The following is a 25,202-nucleotide window of genomic DNA, read 5'->3' as shown; positions in this document are numbered from 1 at the left end:
TGCTTACAGCTCCAGAGAGGGCCGTGACTTCTGTACTAAAACAATGCTGAATGTTCGAGGGCTCTCTTCAATGTGGACTTATCATTTTCTTCTGTATACTTTTCTTTTTAAAATGCCAAAAGAGCCCGAGCTGGTTTGGCTCAGTAGATAGAGCGTCAGCCTGTGGACTGAAGGGACCTGGTTTTGATTCCGGTCAAGAGCACATGCCAGGGTTGCGGGCTTGGTCCCCAGGGAGGGGCGCGCAGGAGGCAGCTGATCAATGATTCTCTCTTATCATTGATGTTTCTCTCTCTCTCTATCCCTCTCCCTTCCTCTCTGAAATCAATAAAAAAAAATTTTTTTTAATGCCAAAAGAAGTGTGATTATTAACATATTTTTAAAACTTACACAAGTAACACTCACTTTGCAAATCCTGATTTTGATTTCAAGTTCTGCTTCCCCTGTTTTTAGTCTTAGGTTTGAAACCATAAATGCTTACAATTCTTTATCTCATCCTCCTTCCTATTTGTGCCCCTCCCCCATAACATTTTGGAGAAAGGGAATCAATCACCTTTACACCATCCAGTCAGGATTTGAAAGCAGTGTCTGTTCTAAGATGCCTTCTGTGCTTCACAACCATTTTGGTTTTTTTTTTTTTTTTTTTTTTTTTTAGAATCAAACAGGTTTTATGTATATTTTAATTTTTTTTTTTTATTGCTTAAAGTATTACAAAGGGTATTACATATGTATCCATTTTATCCCCCCGCCCTAGACAGTCCCCTAGCCTCCCCTATCACCCAGTGTCTTATGTCCATTGGTTATGCTTATATGCATGCATACAAGTCCTTTAGTTGATCTCTTACCCCCCTACCTCCTGCCCCCCAACCCTCCCCGGCCTTCCCGCTGCAGCTCGACAATCTGTTTGAGGCAGCTCTGCCTCTGTATCTATTATTGTTCAAAAGTTTATAATGGTCTCTATTGTCCACGAATGAGTGAGATCATGTGGTATTTTTCCTTTATTGACTGGCTTATTTCACTTAGCATAATGCTTTCCAGTTCCATCCATGACGTTGCAAATGGTAAGAGTTCCTTCCTTTTTAGAGCAGCATAGTATTCCATCGTGTAGATGTACCACAGTTTTCTAACCCATTCATCTACTGATGGGCACTTAGGCTGTTTCCAGATCTTAGCTATGGTGAATTGTGCTGCTATGAACATAGGGGTGCATATATCCTTTCTGATTGGTGTTTCTGGTTTCTTGGGATATATTCCTAGAAGTGGGATCACAGGGTCAAATGGGAGTTCCATTTTCAGTTTTTTAAGGAAACTCCATACTGTCTTCCATAGTGGCTGGACCAGTCTGCATTCCCACCAGCAGTGCACAAGTGTTCCTTTTTCTCCACATCCTCTCCAGCACTTGTTGTTTGTTGATTTGTTGATGATAGCCAGTCTGACAGGTGTGAGATGGTACCTCATTGCTGTTTTGATTTGCATCTCTCGGATGATTAGTGACTTTGAGCATGTTTTCATATGTCTCTTGGCTTTCTGAATGTCCTCTTTTGAAAGGTGTCTATTTAGGTCCTTTGCCCATTTTTTGATTGGATTGTTTATCTTTCTTTTGTTAAGTTGTATGAGTTCCCTATAAATTTTGGAGATTAGGCCCTTATCAGATATGTCATTGGCAAATATGTTTTCCCACACAGTGGGTTTTCTCATTGTTTTGTTGATGGTTTCTTTTGCTGTGCAGAAGCTTTTTATTTTGATGTAGTCCCATTTGTTCATTTTTTCTTTAGTTTCAAGTGCCCTAGGAGCTGTATCAGTGAAGAAATTGCTTCGGCATATGTCTGAGATTTTCTTGCCTTTGGATTCTTCTAGAATTTTTATGGTATCCTGTCGTACATTTAAGTCCTTTATCCATTTTGAGTTTATTTTTGTGTATGGTGTAAGTTGGTGGTCTAGTTTCATTTTCTTGCATATATCTGTCCAATTTTCCCAACACCATTTATTGAAGAGACTATCTTGGCTCCATTGTATGTTCTTGCCTCATTCTTCACAACCATTTTGAAATGAGATGACCAAGTCTGAACAGTGTCTAGAACAATATTCCCACGTGGTGCTTGGGGTTGGGGCTGGGTGTGCCCTGGAGTGGGAGGGCTGGTCATAAGGGAAGGGACAGGCATTACTGCTGTTGGTGGAGTGATCCCCAAATCCCAGTGTCTGTGGCATTAGGGAATATCCGACATGTACCCAAAGTGTTCCTTGTTAGTGTGGTGTTTCACAATTTCTGGAGACCTCTGCCATTGAGTCATGAAACTTAAAGTTAAACTGGTGACTGCAGAACAGACAAGATTAGGAAGCCAGTTCCAAGGGAGACTGACAGAACACTTCATCCCAGCCAGAGTAATTCCTGCTGTCCTCACACTCAGAAATGGATATGTGAAATCCAGGTACAGTGCAGGTGCAAGTGTGACCCCATGAGCTGGCACCTAACAGGCCAGAATAAGCTCCTGCCAAGTGAGTGGCAGGGGTCCTGGGCCTGTGCTTGCAGAAGCCCTCAGCTGGGACAGCTCTGGGTGCACCACCCACCAGGACTGGGGTGGGGGTGGGGGTGGGGGCAGGAAACAGGCTTCCAGGGAGCAGCAACTTGGAGGCGTGGGGAGGGGACAAGAACCAGGGACAGGTCTGCCAGCGGAGGTGCCTGCACTCACTCCCTGAGACCTTGTTACCAACAGACCTAAATGCAGATTTAGACGGTTTAGTGAGTGCTTTCTCCTTGCCAGGGGGAAGCAGAAATGTTTAGTGCTGCACTTTTTCCCCTGGAAAGGACACCCTGGAGTCTTTGGCAGCCTGGGCAGGGGGGTGGGGGACTCAGGATTCAGGATGCTGCCTGGGAAAAGTCAGGGACAGTGGCCACAGCCTGACAGTGGCCACACACTGTCCGGGACCCAGGACTCTGCGCAGGCTCAGGGTCTCACCTGTGGAGGGCCTCTCAAGTCGGGGTGATGTAGGGGAGGGAGGAATTTAACAGAGGCACATGGGGGAGGGGACAGAGAGCAACCAGAGGTCTAGATTTGGGACACTAAGCTCCCGCCCAGAGGAGAAGTGGGGGGGAGGGGGGGAGTTTGTCTGAATTGAAGATGTGTTGGCCGAGGAGCCAGGAGTCTAGACCAGGGAGTTTGAATCTGTGCGGATTCTGTTTAAAGAGGAGAGCTGATCTGGGGGGAAAGGTGCAAAACAAGTGGAAAGGGTGTCCGGGTGCTGCGGTGGAGCGGGGCGTCCAGCACGCACGGACCAGGGAACGGCCAGCGCACACCCCCTTCCCCAGTGCTCCAGCGGACACCCTCACCCACCCCAGGACTTGCTGGGCAGGGGATCCAGCCGCGGGGCCTCCCCTCCCTTCGCGTGGCCTCTCCCCCGCATCCCCTCCCCCGCTGAGCCGGCAGCAGTGGAGCCGCGACAGGAGTGCAGGGCACAGGCAGTGGCGCGCGCTGGCCATGGCGCAGACTGCGGGCGCGCGGGGTCCGCCAGGGCAGTGCGGGCGGTGCGGGAGGCGCTGGAGGTGCGGGAGGCGCGCGCTGGTTGCCTGCGTTGCCTGGACCGTGGTCTGGGTGCTGGCGGCTGCGCTGCTGCTCCGCGCGCACCCCGGGGTCCTCTCTGAGCGCTGCACGGACGAGAAGAGCCGGCGCATCCTGGCCGCGCTGGTAGGTCCCGCTGCCGCACTGCCCCGCGAGGTGCGCCCGGGTGCAGGGGTGGGACCCGGGTCGTGGGATGCAGGATGTGCAGGTCCCAGTCTCCGTGGGATGGGCACTGTGTCCTCGAGCCCTCCGGGCACGCAGGGGTGTTTCTCCCCACGTCGCCAAAATTGGTCCTTTGTCCCATGAGTCTTCCTGCCGACTGCTCTCCCGCCGCCCCTGAGCCCGCGCTCCTAAAGAAAGTTTGCGGTAGGCTCCGAGTCTCCCCACAACCCCTTGGTGGCCCATCCGGTGTGGGGCAGCCGGGTTAGGGGCCAGGATGCGGACCAAGATGCCTCTCGGGTCCCTGGGTCCCTGTTCTCTGGCCCAGACTCCGTTCTGCGATTCCAACCTGGGCTTCACCACGCCGAGCCGATGCGCTAACAGGGCCCTGCCTCCTGCGCCCCAAGCCTCGCTCCCCTCACGCTCGCCTCATGCATCCGTGGGACCCCAGGCACAGCGTGCTTCCGGGAGGCGATCCGACCCCCGTGGACCTAGTCCTGGGGTAGTGGCTGCAGTCTCTGTCCCTCCACGGGAGGGCCTGATTGCTTCTCAGCTGGGCGGGGCGGGAAGGGGAGACAGAACCGCAGGGTTCTGTCTGCGCGCACTGGGTCCCAGATGCTCATCAGTTGCTTCCCAAACGTTGGCTGCTCCTTAGTCTCAGTTTGGTTCAGAAGATTATGTGCTTTAGGAGATTTGAACAAAGGGAGAAATCCCCCAAAGGAAAGCCAAGACAGATGAAGATAGCGGCTACTCCTGTTACACTGATATTTGAAGTGTTTATTCACTTCTCCAAACAGTGAGCATCTAAGCATTTGGTGTGAAAAGTGATCTGTTTTCTAAGAAATCTTCAAGAAACGCATGGGAAGTTTTTAGTTCAATTGCTTATAAATGGGTGGGCCCTTTGAGATTGCAGGTTTGTTTTATTAAAAAATATATTTTTATTGATTTCAGAGAGGAAGGGAGAGAGGGAGAGAGAGAGAGAGAGAAACACCAATGATGAGAGAGAATCATTGATTGGCTGCCGCTTGCAGGACCCCTACTGGGGATAGAGCCTGCAACCCAGGCATGTACCCTTGACCAGAATCGAACCCGGGACCCTTCGGTGCCCAGGCTGACACTATATCCACTGAGCCAAACTGGCTAGGGCTGACATTGTAGGTTTTCAAAACGGGGTAGCATAAAGGTTTTCAAGTAAATGATTTTATTATATAAAAAGTGAGACTGGAAAAATTTAAGGAATAATGAGTGAAAGGTACACGCTAAAACAAATCATATTCCCTAATTGAGACAGACATGTCATCATGAATGGACCATAAATGCAAATGAGACTCACATCATTGATTCCCTCCATCCTATCATCTATCCATGCATCTTCGCATCCATGCATCTACCACCCACTCAGTGATGGTTACACTAAAGTTTATCAAGTTTTCTTTAAGTTGCATGAGCTCATTGATTTTCTCAGGAACCCATATAAAAACTCCTTTCTTTTTTTGGGGGGGGGGAGGGGGAGCTGATTGACTGTTTATAGTGAATGAAGATTAATAGTTTGGCCAAGATGGGATACTTCTGCTTACAAAAATAATAGAAAATAATCTTTTAGATTAAAGTAAAAGATGAATTCCACTTTTCCATTTATCTACCTTTGACTAAGTGGGAAAGGCCAAATGGAAATGAATAGCCTAATATAAATTAAGTAATTGCTCATCATAACTTTCCAAGCATTTCAGCCCATAAATTAAAGCCAATTCTGACTAGCGGTTCTACCACTATATCTCCAATGGCAGCCCTGGGGGTCACTTTTAGTCTGACCTAAAGCTGAAGAGGGCGGTCCTGCTTTTGGAGGCTCTCTCCTTTCTTGTTACCAAAAGAATGATGTGAAATCCCAGGTCCCTCTTGCTGAAGTTCACCTGCCGTTGTCTCCCTGAACTGACTTTTCAGGGAGCATCATTTGCACGCCTTGTTTGAGGCCATGGTTCCTCCCACGTGATCAGGACTTGGCTTTCTCTCCCTCTCTTCCTACCTTCTCCATTCTGACTTGGTGTGAGCCCCACGCAGCACGCTGGCTCCCTTTTACCCAGGACACTACCCTCGCACAAGCTTTGAATAAGACCCAGTCTGCAAACCTCGCTTGCTGGGCCCTAGCTGCCCCGCAGAGGCTGGCACGGTGGCCTCCCAGGACTCCAGCTGAATCAAGCTCCTGTCTCTGGGCTCCCCAAGCACTTTCAATTCATTCTGCCTGGCTTTTATCCTTAGTAATAAAACAGGCTGTTAGTTTTCTGACTGGCCTCCAGACTCTCATTAGCTTTCCCTCTGAATAGCAGAGCATAGAAGGAGTAACTGAACTGAGCCAAAGGGAGCCCTCTTTCTCTCTCTGGCAGGGGCAGCAGAGTTGTGGGCAAGGCCTGGGGTTTCCCAGGCCCCCAGTGCACAGGGGCCTTGCGGCCTGCAGGAGGAGTCTAGCTGAAGCAGAGGAGCCGGGAGCCAGGTTTGCTGCTAGCCCCAAGCCACCCCACCTCCTGAGGGAGCCCACCGCACTCCCCAGCCCTGGAAGAGCCAACTGGCCTTGTTCCAAAGAGTGGAGCACTGGGTCTGAGAGCTTTGGATTTCCCTAGTCAGACTGCAGTGCTCCTCTGTACTGCGGCTTTCCAGCTCATCCCATAATCAAGACATCCACGTGCCCTCTTAGACTGCCCCTGGGAGGTTGCTACAGCCCGACTGTTCCAGAGAGCAGTGCCAGGAGGCGATGCAGGCAGATGAGCCTCAGGCCACGCTTGGTAATTCTTGCGCCCGGCTCCTACTCTGCGGGCGGAGTTCTTCATGCAGTGGCAGAGAGGGCTGGCTGCGGGTGCCTGTCTGCTTCTCAGGGTAGGCACTGTGATTAGTTTTACATGTATCATTTCACTTAATCCTCTCCACAACCTCTGGGAGGCCTGTGCTTTGACTATCCCCATTTGGCAGGTGGTGAAACTGAGCCCCAGAGGGGTCAGCTTGTCCTGATTTGTGCAGTTAGTGTGTGTGGAGCCAGGGTGAACCGTGTGCAGTCTGATAGGAGAGACCCTGTGACAGCGAGTGGCTTCTTTAGCGATGAGAACCGTCAGTAACAACTGGGTGTACGTAATCCTCTACAGCCTATCGCTTCCAAAGCGTCTCACAACTGTTCCCACGGCTGCTATTCAGAGGCCTCCTTCCCTTTTGGCTAGTTAGGCTTGATGTGATGTAACTTAGTTGCCTACATTTGGGGTTCCTGTTTAATAGGACAGGCTTGTCTTTTTTGCTGTGACGGAAACCCAGGGCCTTAGCGCACATCCAGGGCGCATGCCCAGAAAGACTTTATAGCAGAGAATAACTCTATTCTCCCGAGTGCTCGTCCAGGGCCAGGAAGGCTGCCCAGTAGACCGGCCAGTTGCTCTGAGAGTCTGCAGGGCACAGCATCGCTGCCGGGGGAGGATCTTCATCGTGTGACGATTGCTAACCACATAGGAACTCAACGCTCTTTAAAAACAAAACCGAACACACAGAAAACCCAGATCTTAGGCATGACCCCTGAGACCTGTCAGCCATTTCCCAAACTGGAACGGACAGGCTTTGTTTTTGCTTGAGAAGCATGATACAAGCCGGAGAGATTCTAAGCGACAACCACTAAGAACTCTTCCTGCAGAGCTGGGCATGCTGAAAATGTGTGTTTGCATATTCCCACACAACCTACAGGAAATACAAATGCACGGTGAGTCCAACTAATTAGATAATGCCACTTAACTACAGTGAGACTTTTTTCTCAATGTATACCTGTGGATTTTCTGTGCACACACATGTGGCTACAGAAATGTACCTGTCTTCTAACTGGCAGTTTGGATCTCTTCAGAGTCAGAGGAAACTGATTTTTAAAATGGAGTTAAAGGAAATAAAAGCACATTTTATTTTATTTTATTTTTTAAGTTAAAAAAGAGCTTCTTCACCCTGGCCAGTGTGGCTCAGTGGTTGAGTGTCATCCTTGCACTGAAAATTTGATGGGTCAATTCCTGGTTAGGGCACATGGCCGGGTTGCAGGCTCTATCCCTAGTGGGGGGAGAGAGGCATGCAGGAGGCAACCTGATTGATGATTCTTGTTCATCAGTGTTTCTCTCTCAACCTCTCCCTTCCTCTTTCTCTCAAAATAGAAAAAACACACCTTTTTTTTTGGAAAAAAAAAGAGCAACTTCAATAGGACCTACTGCTAAATAAAATAATTTAATGATTGTCTCTAACATGACAATTATTCATTAGTTTGTAACCTCATAATTTATACTGTAAGTTTGCTGTTTTTTAAATGCTAGATTAAGCTTTTCTCTGTGTTTAGTATGCACAGACATGCGAAGACTCCGCAGACGCACTCTGGCACTAGTGACCAGAATAGCTGCTGTGGACAAAGTTTACATTCTACATAAGTGGCATGGGAACCGAAATGCCCCAAATCCCCTATCCTAAAGGATGATAGCAAAGAACAGTTGTGTGATAATTGCATCGTTGTGCTTTGCTCTAATGTAAACGGTCTCCTATGGTAAATGAGGTCACAGACCTAAGACCTCACCTGGGCATCTCGCTCCACTTCCTGTCCTTGCTGATGCCTAACACCACATCCTTTATGCCTCAAAGTGCTGATCTTCAGAAACAGCCAACATTAATGTTCCCCTCCAAAATCGATAGGCCATATGCCAGATTCAATGATTAGACTGTTGTTCAAAATATCTTGCGACTCTTGTTTGGAACTGCCTTCCAAATTTGCAGGGGCAAATCTTGGATTGGTTTCAATTCAATTTGAATTTGATTTCATCAATGCAGTACAGTTTTGTAGGGAAGGCTGAGCTGCGGGAAGCCTGCAGGAGGGGGGATGGTGCAAGGGTGGGTCCTTTAGTGAGAGCCCTGGGCAGAGGAGCATCCCCACCAGCAGGTAGGGCTGCCTCAGAGGAAGGTTGATCTGACCCTTGCAGGGTAGGAAGCATTTGTGCCAGGTGGAGATGCAGAAATGGCTTTTTTGTTTGTTTGTTTTTACAGTTTTAAAATTGATTTTTTAGAGAGAGAGGAAGGTAGAGGGGGAAAGAGAGAGAAACATCTATGGGAGAGCAAAACATCTATTGGCTGCCTCCTGCACGACACCCAGCAGGGATCAAGCTGCAACCCGAGGATATGTTCCAACTGGGAATGGAATGGCAACCCCTCAGTGCACAGGATAATGCCCAACCAACGTAGCCACACTGGCCAGGGCAGGAATGGCATTTTTGATAGGACACCCCAGTCTGTCACACAATGGCCCACGCTCTGACCTGCACTTCACACCCTGAACTGGTCTTGTTCTCTGAACACCCCATGCTATTTTGCAACTCCAGGCCTTGGCACAGGCTATTTCCTTCCATGAAACTGCCCTCCCCTTTCTTGTCTGCTAAGCAGACTTGCAATTTGTCTTTCAAAAGTGAGCTCAGATGCATCTCTCTAGGACAGTGACGGCGAACCTATGACACGCGTGTCAGAGGGGACACACGAACTCATTATTTTGGTTGATTTTTCTTTGTTAAATGGCATTTAAATATATAAAATAAGTATCAAAAATATAAGTCTTTGTTTTACTATGGTTGCAAATATCAAAAAATTTCTATAGGTGACACGGCACCAGAGTTAAGTTAGGGTTTTTCAAAACGCTGACACGCCGAGCTCAAAAGGTTCGCCATCACTGCTCTAGGAAGAAGCCTCCTTGGCTCCCGACGTCTAATGACCAGGATAAAACTAGCATTCCCTGAGATAACCAAGTCCTCTGCACCCATGACCTTGGTTGACCTCCACAGGCCTCCTGTGACACAGTATTATCAGCCCATATTACAGATTTGAAAACATGCTCCACACCTAGTGAGGGGCAGAGCCCAGGGACAAACCCCGTTTTCCTAAACCACACTTCCCATACGTACCTTGCCCATGTCATACTCCGCTGTCATGGATGAGTTTCAAAGGCAGCCACCACTGTTCTGTGAACTCTGGAGCCTGGTACCTGTAGTTGGATGGAGGCTCCGCTCTCATACAGCTGGACTGAGCTCAGAAAGTGGCATTGTAAACTGGGAGCTGGCCAGGTGTGCCCGAGGCAGGTGGGCCTTATCTGAGGCCATTGCTCTAGCAAGTTCTGGCTGGACTGTCTTCTTAGGGATGACTGCAGTGTAGTACTGGCGGGGTCACCACAGCTGGACGGTGGGAGACCAACTTCTGGGCTCTGGGTGTTTTGATTTTGAGACCCTACCCCTGGGCCCGACTGAGAAACATAAATATGAGGCGCTTTGAAGTCTTTTATTTAATTATGCACTGACTTTCCAAAGACCCTGCAGGGCTCATGAGGTTCCCCTCAAGGGCTGATGAGAAGCCCTCCAAGCGCAGGGACCAACCTGGGCCCGTGTCCTGCCCCCTCCAGCCACCACCACCTTGTGACCTGCTGTCCCTTCTTTCCAGTGCCGGGACTACCAGGGCGGGGCGCTGGCGGGCGACCTCTGCGAGGACCTGTGCGTGGCAGGGAGGCTGCGGTACCGGCGCTGCCTGTACTACGAGAGGGGCAAGAAGGTGCTGCAGGCGGACTGGCGCGGCCGCCCCGTCATCCTCAAGTCCAAGGAGGAGGCCTTCTCCAGCTTCCGGCCGCCCGGCCTGGTGGAGGACCAGGCCGAGGACGGAGGCCAGGGCTTCCCGGAGGCAGAGCTGCTCCTGCTGGTGGCGGGGGAGGTCAAGAGCGCCCTGGGCCTGGAGGTGGCGGCCGGCAGCCTGGGGCCGCTGTGGCCGGGGCGCCGGGGTGCGCGCTGGCGGGGCCAGCTGGCCAGCCTGTGGTCGCTGGCGCAGCAGGAGGAGTTCGTGCTGCTCAGCATGCTGCAGGGCCTCAGCCCGCACGCCCCGCCGCTGCTGGGCTCCTGCGGCCACTTCTATGCGGTGGAGTACCTGGCAGCGGGCAGCCCCCACCACGGGGCCCTCTTCCCCCTGGACGGGGCCTCCCGGGGCCAGGCCCAGGCCGTCAGCGACATGGCCCTCAGCTTCCTGGACCTGGTGAGACATTTCGACAACGACTTCTCCCACCGCCTCCACCTCTGCGATGTCAAGCCCGAGAACTTTGCCATCAGGAGGGACTTCACGGTGAGTGCTCCTTGGAGAGTGGACGCATCATGGGGGGGACGGGTGGTTTTAAATGAGAGCATTTCTGAAATCCATGTAGCATCATGCTGCCTTGTAGCCTGGACAGCCCACGCAGCCTAAGCAGAGTTCATGAAAATTCAAAGGACACATGCACCTCACCCCACTCCCGGGGGTGGGTGGAATGAAAGGCTGGAAGGCAGGAGCCCAGGCCCCAGAGGTGAGGCGTGTCTCCCTGGGGCTGTTCTGGAAAGCAAGCTCTTGCTGAGAGAGGAAAGCAGTCTTCAGGGATGAGGGGCCACACAGGATGACGAGGAGGATGGCCGTGGGGGCTTTTGGACAACAATCCAGTTGGGGGATGCTGTCTTCAAACTGTCCAGGCTCCATGACAGTGTGCAACATTTTTCTAGCACTTTCTCCCTGGAGGTTCTAGCTAGCTTCCTTTCCGTGGGTAAGATTTCTAGAGGGACTGGAGTGGGGCACCTCCTGCAGGGACAACCCTGCCCAGGTGGACATGGTGGCCTCTACACTGCTCTGCAGGGCAGGTGCATTTTTGCTCCCTCTCCGGTGTCGGAGGAATTGAATGAGGAGGAGCTGCAGTGGCAGGAGGGACTGCAGTGTCATTGGAAGATAATCCTCTCTCTCCTCCCCCACTCCCTAGGTAAGCCCAGGTGTCACAATAATGCTATCTGATCTGGATGCTCTATCCCAGGGGCCATTGCCTGGGGTCACCCCTGTTGCAATGAGTCATCTCTTACAGTGCACCTGACAGCAGGTGAAGGCCCAGGCCAGCTTCACTCCGGCCACCTCAGTGGGCTGGGCATTGTGGAGGCTGGCTCATGGTGGACTACGCTCTTGTCAACATAAGAAATGATCAAACCTATAAGAGAATTTTTATGAGTTTATTGGGCCAAACTGATGACAAAACCTCAATAGTTAGATATTATATTCCATAGAATGACAGTTTTGCATCTTTTGAAATACATTACAATAAAAAGAGAAGACATAAGTGGGTTACATGAAATCTATTGGTGATAGATTAGGGAGGTGGGAGAAAGCAAAGTGGAGAAACCTCTGGGATTGGATAAAAAGTAAAATGATAGACACATACTTCTTTCACTTAGGTGGGTGCAGGATAGTTAACAGACAATGAACCCAATGACAGTGAGGGGATTTGTGGTCTCTGCAGAGCGGTGCCTGAGCTTTGAGGGGTCCAGAAAAAGGAAATTATATGCATATATGCATAACCATGGACACAGACAATAGGGTAGTGAAGGCCTGGGGGAGGAGTGGGGAGGAGGGGGTGATGGGGGGGGGAATGGTGGGAGAGGAACATCTGTAATACTTCCAACAATAAATATACATTTATTTATTTATTTATTTATTTATTTATTTATTTATTTTAAATTAAATCTTTATTGTTCAGATTATTACATTTGTTCCTCTTCCCCCCCCATAACTCCCCTCCTCCCAGTTCCCACCCCACCCTCCGCCCTCACTCCCCACCCACTGTCCTCATCCATAGGTGCACGATTTTTGTCCAGTCTCTTCCCACATCTCCCACACCCCTTTCCCCCCCAAGGATAGTCAGTCCATTCCCTTTCTATGTCCCTGATTCTATTATAATCACCAGTTCATTCTGTTCATCAGATTATTTATTCACTTGATTCTTAGATTCACTTGTTGATAGATGCATATTTGTTGTTCATAATTTGTATCTTTACCTTTTTCTTCCTCTTCCTCTTCTTAAAGGATACCTTTCAGCATTTCATATAATCCTGGTTTGGTGGTGATGAACTCCTTTAGCTTTTCCTTATCTGTGAAGCTCTTTATCTGACCTTCACTTCTGAATGATAGCTTTGCTGGATAAAGTAATCTTGGTTGTAGGTTCTTGGTATTCATCACTTTGAATATTTCTTGCCACTCCATTCTGGCCTGCAAAGTTTCTGTTGAGAAATCAGCTGACAGTCGTATGGGTATTCCCTTGTAGGTAACTGAGTTACTTTCTCTTGCTGTTTTTAAGATTCTCTCTTTATCTTTTGCTCTTGGCATTTTAATTATGATGTGTCTTGGTGTGGTCCTCTTTGGATTCCTTTTGTTTGGGGTTCTCCGCGCTTCTTGGACCTGTAAGTCCATTTCTTTCACCAGGTGGGGGAAGTTTTCTGTCATTATTTCTTCAAATAGGTTTTCAATATCTTGCTCTCTCTCATCTTCTGGCACCCCTATAATTCTGATGTTGGTACGCTTGAAGCTGTCCCAGAGGCTCCTTACACTATCCTCCCATTTTTGGATTCTTTTTTCATTTTGCTTTTCCGGTTGGGTGTTTTTTGCTTCCTCGCATTTCAAATCATTGACTTGATTCTTGCGCTCCTCTGGTCTGCTGTCGGGAGTCTGTATAATATTCGTTATTTCAGTCCGTGTATGCTTAATTTCTAGTTGGTTCCCCAACATAACATCGAGGGTCGCATTAGTTTTCTTGTAGATTTCATTAAGTTTATCGGCGGCTTCTAAACAGTTCTTGAGAGACCTTAAAAGTGTGGTTCTGAACTCTATATCTTCCATTGACAATTTTGTCCTGTTTCTTTGTCGCCGCATTTTGTTATGCTTCCTTGGTGCACTCCCTAGTGGTCTTTTCAAATATACATTTTTTTAAAAAGAAAAATTACTTTGACATTCCAAAGATATGTTATCTTAGATGCAAAAAGATAATAGGCTCAATTAAGGTAAAGATTTTCTGATAGACTTTTGTTAGGAAAAATACTGCTTTTGGACATGACTACCTGCCATGAATTGCTTTTAGTTAAAAAAATTTTCATTTCAGAGCATCCTATGTGGTTACTTTAGGTGTCTGAGTTTGCAAGGCCTCTCCTGAGCTTGTCAGGTTTAGTATATGGTTCCTCTCATCCACCCCAGTCAAAACATAAGGGACAAATAGAAGGCACTATTACAGCCACAGGAGTGCCTCGGTATTACAGCCTGAAATCCATGTAGAGCCCTTCTCCTGTCAAGTCTTTGTCACTGTGAAGGGCATCATAGCATTTTGCCCCAACTTCTTTGTCCTAATGCTCTGTCCCTGGCTGTCCCAGAGGGACTGGTAAGCCGGTGGTTCCAAGTGCAGGAGGGAAAGAGCTGGGGGGAGAGAGGAGTTCCTTGAGGTTCCAGAGAGGTCTCCTGCCAGACAAGCTGTGAAAGTCAGGATGCCCCAGACTCACAGGCTTATTTCTCAGAGCTGAGGTCCTGGCCGAGGCTTCCTTACTTTGTGAGCAGGAAGGTTATATAATGAACACAAAGGGCCGTGCCTCTCCTCAGAGCTGTCCTGGGGACCCAGCCACCCTGAGGCCTTGGGCAAGGAGGCATGGAGTGTTCACACACCAGCTTTGGGTAGTTAGGGGTCCGTCCTTCCTGTCATGAGATAATTTGTTTATTCATCCAGCAAGTATGAGGGCGTGTCAGTGAGTGGTGGCAGTCGAGGGAACCCAGCGGCTGTCTGGGCTGGGTTCCCAGGAAAGGCTTTAGAAGGAGGTGGTGCTGATGGGTCTTCCCCTAGGAGTGAGCAACACGGGGCATTACTGGCTTGCAAGGTCCACCTCCATTGTGCCTTCTAGCATCTGCTGCATCATAGGCCCGAGATAGTTGTTCCATGAAGTCCTGGCTGCTCTCCTGACCAGGCCGGACTTGCTGTGCCTGAAGCACTCGGCCCTGCAGCATGCAGCCCTGGCTGCTGCCAGAGCGAGGGTGAGGATGGGGAGGGAAGGACCAGATTCCACTGTGCTGTCCCCGGCATTGCTGACCTTCCTCATGAGGCTGAGGTTCAAGAAGTTCATTTTACCTACGATTTTCAGTAAAAACCAGCCACATCACCAGAGAACGGGTTAGAAATGCAAGTTCTCCGCCTTTACCCAAGACCTCCTGAGGCTGGATGTGGCCGTCTGAGTTTGAGAAACAAGCTAGGGGACCAGCAGGCAGGTCCTCCCTTCAGACCATGTTGCAGTTGCTCAGATGACAAGAAGAATTGACGACTCTAAGTCATTCACTTCCTTCAGGTCCCCACTTACAGGTCTTGACGATTTATCCCAAGGAGGGGTTGCACAAGGACAAGTAGGGAACCTCATTGCTTCGTGCTCCCGGACTGCTGCCAGCAAGTGCTCCTTTCAAGCAGGTGATATGTTTCCTCCCCCAGAGCCACGCTGCCCAGTGGAGAATGAAATGCTTCTCATCGGTGCTTTCTGGGCTGGCGCAGGATGAAGTTTGAAGGTGGCATGAGTTAGCCCCTCCACGCAGGAAGAATTTTAGGATTCTCCTGATACAATTTGAGAAACCTCCTGCAGGTCTTCTGATTTGTTTGGTCACTGTTCCTATTTTCGGTATTTATAGTTATGCTCATAATGGCTGTAATCCATCCTATGCCATGCACAAAAATTAAAAGATAAATCTGGTTCTCCTAGGAGTTGAGAAGGGAACCATCAGTAATGGTAAAGAGAGAAATTGCAAGGAGCTGAAATTCCATCTGGGGCGCCAGAAGAAGCTGGGGGGATTGCCAGAAACTGTAGAAGAAAGAGAAGGGTCTTGTAGCCCTAATAATACACTAGAAAGCCTGTAGATCATTAGCATAGCCTAATACTTTTTCAGTCTATTAACCAGTGCAAATAATGAAGTGAGCTATTTCTTTTGGCTAAATAATGAGACAGGAAAACTGATTAAAATGATAATTTCTGTTTGCTGAGCATGAATTAGTAATTAGGCAAAGCTCTTAACAAGGAAAAAGCTCCCTGTTTTTTGTTTGTTTGTTTCATTATTCTCCCCATATTTTGAAATAAATTATTTTCCCTCCTCAAGAAATTATCCCCAAGAAACTTTATTGCCTTTGGCATCAACCCTGAATGAGAAACAAAAACAAATGAACCCTTTCTTGAGATGCTACCAATGGGAGAAGGAAGGGGTGATGTTTTGACGTTGACCTGTGAAGGCTTGTGAAATGCCACAGACTCCCTCAAATTCATCAATTCTTATAAGCTGTTTAATACCTTGAAGCTATAAACTGCTTGATTTGGGCCAACTCCAGGTTTTCACAGGTTTGAGCTCATTTTTTTTTTTTTTTTAATTCAGGTGGTGAAGGAAATCTGCATAATTTAGATATTATTCTTGTTTTGAAGCCTCTTTGGTTTGAAGCCAAGAAGATAAAGAGATTCCAGGGGTCACAGTTCTTATGCTGACAATGGGATGTAGCGTCTGATGATATTGGATCAGACTCCACACATATCAACCCTAATCTGAGAACATTGGTGCTGTCATTTCCCCCCACATGTCTATCCAAATAGTCAATTGCAAGCCAGGTAACAGAGATGCCGTAGGTAGACAACCTAGATACAGTCGGCCTCATTTTCACACCCATGGACCTGCCTCTTGAATGTAGTTTCCTTTTATTGCTTATATTCAAGGGGGTGGATGACCTGTCTCTCACTGCTTTGTAATCTTGATCCTTGAAGGCTAGAGACCAAAGTAGTAAAGCAAGTAGGGGGAGTCATTCATTTTTAAGACATTTTAGAGATGCTACTTTTAAAAGCTGAGAAACATTTAAAAATGAAAAGGGATGCTCTCTGCACAGTCCCAAATCCTAGGCTTTCGCTAGTGACAGCAAAGGTCCTTCTCAAAGTGAAAGCCTTGCGATAGGATCTATGCCAGTTGCATGGCCTGGGCTTCGCTGGCTGCAGAGCTCTGTGACCCCCCCCTGTAACCTCGGCTCGGGAACACAGAGATGGAGGTGCTGCCCAGGCTCCCTCTGTGCTGAGCCCAGTGCCCCCTTAATTACCCTGTGCTGTTTGGTTACAGGTCGTGGCTATCGATGTGGACATGGCTTTTTTTGAACCTAAAATGAGGGAAATTCTCGAGCAGAATTGCACGGGAGATGAAGACTGCAATTTCTTTGACTGTTTCTCCAAGTGCGATCTCAGAGTCAACAAGTGTGGCGCGCAGAGAGTCAACAGCAACCTGCAGGTAAGCAGCAGCGAGACTGCTCTCTGGAGCACCCCGCCTTGTGCCCCCAGGGCCTGATGTGTGTTGTGAGGGGGCAATGGTGGGAGACGGTGGTCATTCATTCTTTGTTGTCTGCCCCATGAAGTTGTTGTTGGCCATGAGGTCCAACGGATACAGCTCCCAGCAAAGTCAGCCTGGTCTGGTTCCCTGCACACCCCCGCCTGCCTCCCCCCTTCCCCTCCCTGCCCCCCCCCCCCCCCCACACACACTCAGAATGAGTACTAAGAATAAAAAGAATGCAAAGCCATTCTGAGAAACTGTCCAAATTAGAGAGGTTGGACACACAGTCCTGATAGGCATGTGTTAGGGCCAGCAGGTGGGTAATAGAAGGAGAGAGAATGTGTCCCAAGTCCAGGAATCAGTGATAAATAAATAGGAAGGAAGGATGCTGGGTCCAGGCTCTCAGATAGGGTCTAGAGCAGGGGTGGGCAAACTTTTTGACTCGAGGGCCACAATGGGTTCTTAAACTGGACCGGAGGGCCGGAACAAAAGCATGGATGGAGTGTTTGTGTGAACTAATATAAATTCAAAGTAAACACCATTACATAAAAGGGTACGGTCTTTTTTTTTTTTTTTTTAGTTTTATTCATTTCAAACGAGCCGGATCCGGCCCGCGGGCCGTAGTTTGCCCATGGCTGGTCTAGAGTCAGGGAGGTCCCAACAGCAGGGCTCCAGACCCCATCAGTGGGAACACTCCCTCTTCTTTGGGCAGAAGTTATCTGCCCTCAGCCCTCCTTGGAGGCTCTCAGGTGGGCGTGGATGAGCCTGAGCTCATAGGTGTTGATTGCAACCAGGAAGAGCCCCTGGCTGAGAAGCTGGGCCCACCACCTGGTTGCCTGTGTTCAATCATGTCTGTGCCCTTGCCTCACCTCCACTTTCCTGCTTTCTTATTCACTTATCCAACCCACTACCCCGCTCACTTTTCTGCAGCTGTTCTTCCCTGCCGTCCTCTAACCCAAAAGGCCAGTGTGCCCGACAGCAGGACGCAGACCTGGCGAGGTGGGCTTGGGTCAGAGCAGGCCAGAGCTTGGTGCTGAGTCAGGCAACAAAGGAGGACTGTTCTGGGAGACCTGGCAGTGGTTGTGAATCTGGAATTCCTGGACCAGGCCAGGGTGGTGTGCCCTAGCCGGTTTGGCTCAATGGATAGAGCGTTGGCCTGTGGACTCAAGAGTCCCAGGTCCGATTCCGGTCAAGGGCATGTACCTTGGTTGCAGGCACATACCCAGGAGGGAGTGTGCAGAAGGCAGCTGATCGATGTTTCTCTCTCATCGATGTTTCTAACTCTCTATCCCTCCCCCTTCCTCTCTGTAAGAAATCAATAAAAAATATATTAAAAAAAAAACACCAAAACTCTGGGTGGGAAGCACGCAGCAGTGATGTGGCCTCCAGAGGCCTCTTCTCCGCCCCAGCCTCTAGCTTCATGTGCACGCACACCCTAGGCGGGTCTGCAGGGAAAGCCTCTGCTTCAGTGGCTGGAACAAGGTGATTGGCACCACAACAGCAACCACCTGCCCTTTGCCCATAATGAGAGACTAATACAGGGTGGAGCAAACGCAGGTTTATGGTTATTCCTATTGAAAATATACAATTCCTAATAAATAATAATGGAAGAATAAATCCTGTGTTTTGTGTACTCACAACTGTAAACCTTCTTTTGTCCCGCCTCATATATAAAGGGCTCTTAGAGATCTATCGAGGCAAGTGGTGACCCTTATCCCTTAGCCTCTGAAGCTCCGAGAGTATCCCCAGGATTGTCCCTGCCCAGCAGAGCTTCTTTGTCACATCCCTGGGGCAGTGTCCTGTGATTGGTCAGTGGGGGTGGGGCATTTGCCAAGCACAGTGTGGAAGTGTGGACCCCGAGGATGCCCCTCTATACATCTCCATGTGCAAACCTCCCTCTTAGAGTCTGCTCCCCAAGAAACCAACCTAAGCAAGGGGCAAAGGTCCTTATGATATAAAGAACATCTACAAATTAATATGAAAAAGTTCAACATCTGGTGGAAATGTGGGCAAAGGATATCAACTTGACCATTCACTGGAAGGGAAGCAGAAATAGCTTTCAACCTGACTGATAAGAAATGCAAATGAAACCTTCTCACCCATGAGCTGGCAAAAATGAAAGATAACACACGTACTGGCGAGGGCATGGGGCAGAGGAGCATTCTCATTGCACACTGCTGTGAGTGTGTAACTTAGTGCAACTTTTATGGGGGTCAGTTTGGCAAGATGCATCAAAAGAAAAAAAATGCACTTATCCCTTGGCCCAGAAATTTCATTTCTAGAAATTTAATCACTCACAAAAGTGACATATATGCAAGGTATTTATTTCAGTATTGTTCATAATAGCAAAAGTTAGTAAACAACCTACATTTCCATCATGGGGAACTAAATAAGTAATTTATGATACATCCACAGGTTTAAGGGACAGCCATTGAAACTAATGGTATCCTATATAATAAAGAGCTAATTGCTAATTAGACCGGATGGCAGAACGACCTTCCAGAATGGCCTTCCGGAAGACCTTCTGGAATGATCAGTGGGTGGGATGCAAGGCAGCAGTTGAGGCGGCTGAGGTTGCGAAGGCCTACTCTTGCACGAATTTTGTTCATCGGCCCTCTGGTATTCTTATATGAACTGATTTGGAAGGCTCTCCCTGATATTTGGTTAAGTGGGAATGGAAGCCGTAAGACAGCGAGCATTATATACCACCATTAATGGAAAGTAAAGGTGAAAGACTTGCACGCACAGGCTTGTGTGTGTGCATAGACTCTCTCAGAAGGAGAGTCAAGGAGGGGGTCGTCTCTCAGAGCCAGCGCTCAGTGTCTGGCTGTTGGGACCGGGATGGAGACTAAGTGTGCAGCCTGTCTTTTGGGACATTGTACATTTTTGCACATGAAAATGTATTATCAATTCAAAAAAAGAAACAAGAGAATGTTTTTAAAAAGAATCCTTGCCCTTGCAGGCAGGGGAGACAGAAGTGAAGTTATTTGTTTCTGTGAGACCGCAGCCCCATAAAATGGAGGCATTTGTTAAATGAGGCTAATATAAAGCGTGATATAGAAAAAGGAAGCTGTGTTAATTATGCTGCTCCTAGTCCAGTTCTCCCACTAGAGAGGAAACAGAAAGCTGTGCAACACACAGAAGGTGTAAACTGAGAATGTAAAGAGAGCTCCAGCATCAGTGAATTCCATACCTGGTTAGAATGAATGGCCGCAAGATAATGGCTTAAACTAAACCATCTTAAAGGCTCCTAAAAAGACCCTTACCACCTTCCTCCCCTGAGCCTCAAGGTGCTATCACATGTGCATACTACTTCTCACCAACATGTCATTGGACCCTCAGGACACCCTGTCCTGGTTATCACTGTGACTGTACCAATTTATGGCTAAAAATGCCCAACCTCAGCAATGTGGTGGTAGAGGGGAGAGCAACTATTCTCAGGTCCTCCGAGGGGCTGCTCCTTACGCAGCAGTTACTGCCTGTGACTTCCTGCTCCCTTCATCTTTGGAAATGTACTCTGCTCTGAGGCCAGAAGTGGAATTTTCTATCTGACATGAGGTAGCCTTCTCCCTGATGCCAAGTTTATTCGTGGGGCTGAGTGCTTAATTTCCAGAAGGGAAGGTACCTACTGGAGTCTGCAAGACCCTCCCCAAAGGCCCTTGGGGGTGTGGGAGCAGAGCTGAGGTCTATGGAAGGACCACTTGCGGGCTCCGGGCTCTCAAGGGGACGTGCTCCCCGAATGAATGTCTCCCTGTCCTTCCCCTCAGGTCGTCTGTGACAAAATATTCCGACACTGGTTCTCCTCGACTCTCCAGAGCTCTGCCATTTCCTTCCAGCTCCAGCGGCAGTTGCGGGAGGCCGTGCAGGAGTGCGCAGACCCAGGTGGCCCCCAGAGAGCAGCCCCCACCATGTTCTGGAGACTTCAGCACCTCCTCCAAGCTGCCCTGCGGGAACTGCGGGAGGCGGAGAAGTAGCCACGGCAGCCTTTCAAATGCTGGCCCAGGAGAGGTGACCTCTGCGCGGTTTTAAAGAGGAGACATCGTCACTGTGCAAATGATGGTCTCTGAGATACTGCGGCCTCCCAAAGAGCGAGGTCCCCTAACGCCGTCCCCATCGTGCGTCCACTGTTGTGGCGTGCGTGTCCTTCTGTCCTGTCTTGTCCTGGCTTGATTCCTTGTTTGGAGAGACCACCCTGGCCTCTGACCGTCACTCCTTGGAAGGTGACATGAGGGAGGTGGGCACAGAGCTTTTAGCTGTTGGAGCGCCCTCCCTCCGAAACAGCACAGATGCCAACGTGCAATTGTTCTCGAGAAAGTGCTCATACTCAGCACAGACGTTTCCAACTCTTCTCGCAGCAAATGGTTGTCAGGTAAAAAAATGCACATGTGTACATAGGTGTGTGTACCTCTGTGTGCGCACACATGTGAGCACACATGCCTAAGTGAGCAGGTGAGTGTGGGCAGGTGAGAGTGAACAGGTGAGTGTGTGAGGTGTGTGTGAGAGCGGGTGAGGTGTGCGTGCTGTGGGATGGGGGAAGGTGGTTCTCCAATGTGTCCTGTGGGACCACTGGCCCAGCTAGCCATGAAAGTCTCCTTTCCTTTGGAATTAAACACAGTGAAAACAACAGCTGCCTTGTTAGGCAGTGCGGTTTGTGTTGGAGAGTGTGTGAGGGACACCTTGTGCTGGTATTGGTTGTGAGGGCCCCGTGGACACTGTGGGCTGTGTTTTGGGGAGCACCATGCCCCTTAGTGCAGTCTGTCCTCTCGGGGAGCCGCTTGTGCAGTGACAAACCCCACACTACTTGTCTGTGCCTTGCCCACCCTTTCGGATCCAGGCAAAGGGGACAGCCTGCCTGTGTTGTTTGCACATGTTTTCCTGGGTCGGCACTCGGCTGGCTCTGTGTGGTGACAGCCGAGGCGGAGAACAGTCTAAGGCCCAGCAGCTCTAAGTCCCGTGGCTCCTGAGCGGTGCCTGAAGGCCCGCGGTCACCTGCCAGGCCGCTCATCCCCCCCCCCGGCGCTGTCTCACTTGAATTAAGTTCCTAAAGGCCCCTCTCATCATAAGCATGAAGGCCTCTCTCTGCACCGGCACTCCCGCGGGAAGCAGGACTCCTGGCCGTCACTTTGTGGCAGAAAAAAAGAACACGAACAGTTGATCCCAAAGAGAAGAGATGGCCTTTGCCTGGGAGCGGAAGCGAGGCTCGGCGCTGGGGGTCTCAGTGAGCCACAGCCCTCTGGTCGGGTTCTCTGTGAGCCAAAGGTTTCCATGCGCACGGTGTGCAGCCGAGGGCGAGGCGGGGGGGGCAGCGGCTTCGGGGTCCGTTGGCTTTGGCACTGTGCGGGCGGTGGGTCTCAGGTGGGTTGACCGGGTTGAGGGCCGCCCTTAGTGCTGGCCCGGAGCTCCCTAGCCAGGCAGGAGGTCTGGCCCTGGAAAGGGCAGAGGTTTGTTCTCATTTCGACCCGAATGGAAACAGATGTTTTTGTTTATCGTGGAAACTATGCAATATATACTTACCCAACACAATAGTGTTTTTATTGCTGAAAAGGAGTTTTATCCCTTTCCCCTTGCGTTTAACCTCTCTTTCTCCCCCCCACCCTCTCTGTCTCACACACACCCACACACACTCACACGCCCTTTCCCCATCCCGCCTGCACAACTGCATTTACAGCAGTGTTTCTTGAACTATCCGTGGTAAAGTTCCGCTTTTATTTTTTGATTTTTTTGTTTTTAATTTTTAATCCCTTGCAAAATAAAACTTTTATATGATACAATAAACAAACACGGTTGTATCAGTATTTAATATTGTTAATGTGACACGTTAGAGTGTTTCTTGCTTATCTGATGAGCAGCCACCCTCCCAGTTGGGGCAAGTGTCAGCCTAAGTGATTTCTATACTTTGTTATAAAAACAGGCACAGTAGACAGAACACGGTCAGAGAAATGTGCATGGGAATCGGGGGCTTATAAAGTGGGTTCAGCAAGCACAGGCTATGCCTTTTCCAGTTGCATCCAAGTTACAGTCAGCAGTGCTTACTTCATCTCCACTCCCCGGAGATGATACATTTTCACAATGTATCTTGGTACGTTGTAGTTAACATTACCTTGTGATGACATGCATGTGACATTCAGATCACATGCCCCACTGGGTTATAGATGACAGACATCAACTGCACAGAAACCTGGGCAGCTTGGGCCACGTGCCCCTGACCTCGTGCTTCCTGAACGGCTCGGTCGGTACCCTGGGGGGGGTGGACGTCCTGGCAGTGCCACGTGGCTGCATCTAACACTCCTCTCCTTTCTCACCTCCTCACGGCTGAGCAGCAAGCCGCTGCATCTGAACAAGATTGGTCAATTCAGAGAACCATGGGCAGAGTTTCTCTCTCTACCAGTGGTCCCAGACGGCTGCTTCGGAATCACCTGGAATCTTCTTCTAAATGCAGATTAGAATCGGGGTCTGTGGGACTGAGGCTGCCCCCACCCTGAGATTTTTGATGCACCCCAACGTTTGAGAACACTGCTCCCTAGGCCTGGCCCAGTCCTTCTTCATTCTGGAGACCACCTCTGGGTGACCCAGGCTGGCCTTGGGCTGGGGGGTGACATCCCCAGCTAGTCTTTCCTCAAGCATGCTCCCCTAGGTTAGGGACATTTAGTCAGGGTTTTTTTTGTTGGTTTTTGTTTGTTTGTTTGTTTGTTTTTAGAAAAGATCATCTTTAAATAGAGCAATGGCTTTCCAACCAGTCACTTTTGGGTAATAGACCTGGAGGCATGAATTCCATTCTTACAGCTTCTATTCCTTCTTTTACTTCCCATCACTTGTCAGCGTCCCTGTTCACCAAACTCCCAGGTGCAAGTGCCAGTTGACTCTGACCCCCTCCTTGGGCCAGGGGCCTGGAAGCCCACCGCTGGCCCTGGAGCATTTCTCCGCCCTGAGTCTAGCTGCCTGTCTCTGCAGAGCAAGTGCCAATTTGTCCTCATTTAGTTGGGAAGCGCCCCTCCCACAGCTCCTTGCTCCCTGCCCCTCCCAGTCCTAAGAGGACACCCGTGGCTCACAGCAGGGACAGAAAACCTGTCTCAGTAAAGTGTGTGAGTTTTAATTGGGAAAGGTCACTGGGCAACTCCACTGAGATCATCCCAACTCTCCTGCTCTCTCCCCTCGGCATCGCCAGCCTCGGAGCGCGAGCACATTTACCAGCTGTCACATTCAAAACACGTCAACGGGAGAGCATTACGTTCCAATCGCTGGAGAGGGGTTTTCAGATGGACGTTTCAGCTCCACTTTCCATGGGCGTGCCCTCCTTTCCACCCTGGGGTCAGGTCTTCCGGTGATGAGGTCCCGAAACTCAGAGCCCCTCCTGCCCTTCTGAGCCGGGCACAGCTGCGGGTGTTGGAGAAATGATTGTGTGCCTGGAGAGGACCTGGCTGGCCCTCGGCTGGGGGCCAGGCCTTCCAGGCACCACACCCATTTGCAGGTGTTTGAAAGGGCTCCTGGGCTCAGAGTGTCAGCCGCCCCCTGGAGGCACCATGTGAGTCCCCAGCCTCCCCTCTCAGACTCTCAGCTTTTCAAACCTTCCTTCTTTGCTACAGCTTTTCCGCTCTGTAGTCCCTTTTCCTTTTATCCTCCCCAACCTTCTTTGAAGGCTGGAGATGAGACTGGAGGGTGCAGTCTAAGAAGCTGTGTAATTTTGAGGGAGCCACAAAATTCTCTAAATTCGTGCTTTTAGTCGATGCCTCTCCCCACTGTGAACACTCCTGCTTTACTTCTCTTGCTGCATTCTTTATTCTGCTGCTTTCTCTGAAAATATTTGGCTGAGTCACGTGCAAGGTGAGCCTTCTCCAAATCCCGTGGTGATCCCGACAGAGACCAGGAGGGGTCCCATGGAGTTTGGGGGGGAGGGAGCTGTGGAGGCACCATCGCAAGCGGCCTCCTCTGTGTGGTGGGCGGTGGCTGAGTGTGTCCCCCGTGGGGAGTGACACCCTAGGGCGTAGTGTTTCTCACAGTCACTGCTGGAGCTGCACGGCCTGCAACAGCTGGGGACTGATGGGCCTCCAGGGCCTCTCCTGTCCTCAGCATCTTGTTCCGAGTGTCCTGGGCTCTCAGTTCTGGGAAAACAAACCGTGAAGCTTTCAAGAGCAATTCAGATTTATTGTGTTTCTTGAACAGACGTTTTGTGGAGCTCCGGGCCCTTGGGGCCAGGCCTCACACCCACAGGGTTCTCTACAAAGGGCCAATTTCTACAGGAAAATGAGAGGGAAAAGACCAAGAACAGGAAGAAATGTAGCTTGTTCTTGAAAAGCAAATGCAGTCCATTTTTGTCCTTGAGGTAAA

At 49.7% G+C, this 25,202-nt stretch overlaps 1 protein-coding gene across 1 annotated transcript; it reads left to right on the top strand.

Moving 5' to 3' along the window:
• Window positions 1-3,236: 3,236 nt before the first annotated feature.
• DIPK1C (divergent protein kinase domain 1C) lies at window positions 3,237-22,617 on the top strand. Its single transcript, XM_059707589.1, has 4 exons — window positions 3,237-3,680; window positions 10,182-10,847; window positions 16,674-16,838; window positions 20,645-22,617. The coding sequence occupies exons 1-4, from the start codon at window positions 3,474-3,476 to the stop codon at window positions 20,849-20,851; spliced, it is 1,245 nt and encodes a 414-aa protein (XP_059563572.1). The 5' UTR covers window positions 3,237-3,473; the 3' UTR covers window positions 20,852-22,617.
• Window positions 22,618-25,202: the final 2,585 nt, after the last annotated feature.

The sequence above is a fragment of the Myotis daubentonii genome, chromosome 8 (assembly GCF_963259705.1).
Source record: "Myotis daubentonii chromosome 8, mMyoDau2.1, whole genome shotgun sequence".
In the NCBI taxonomy this organism is placed as follows: Eukaryota; Metazoa; Chordata; class Mammalia; order Chiroptera; family Vespertilionidae; genus Myotis; species Myotis daubentonii.
This window is presented reverse-complemented; position numbering and strand designations above follow the sequence as displayed.

Bases quoted from the DNA above. Each gene is read 5' to 3' on its own strand.
- DIPK1C (XM_059707589.1), top strand. From the start codon at position 3,474: ATGGCGCAGACTGCGGGCGCGCGGGGTCCGCCAGGGCAGTGCGGGCGG. The intron at 10,848-16,673 runs GTGAGTGCTCCT...GTTTGGTTACAG, and splicing joins CCATCAGGAGGGACTTCACG to GTCGTGGCTATCGATGTGGA. The intron at 16,839-20,644 runs GTAAGCAGCAGC...CCTTCCCCTCAG, and splicing joins GAGTCAACAGCAACCTGCAG to GTCGTCTGTGACAAAATATT.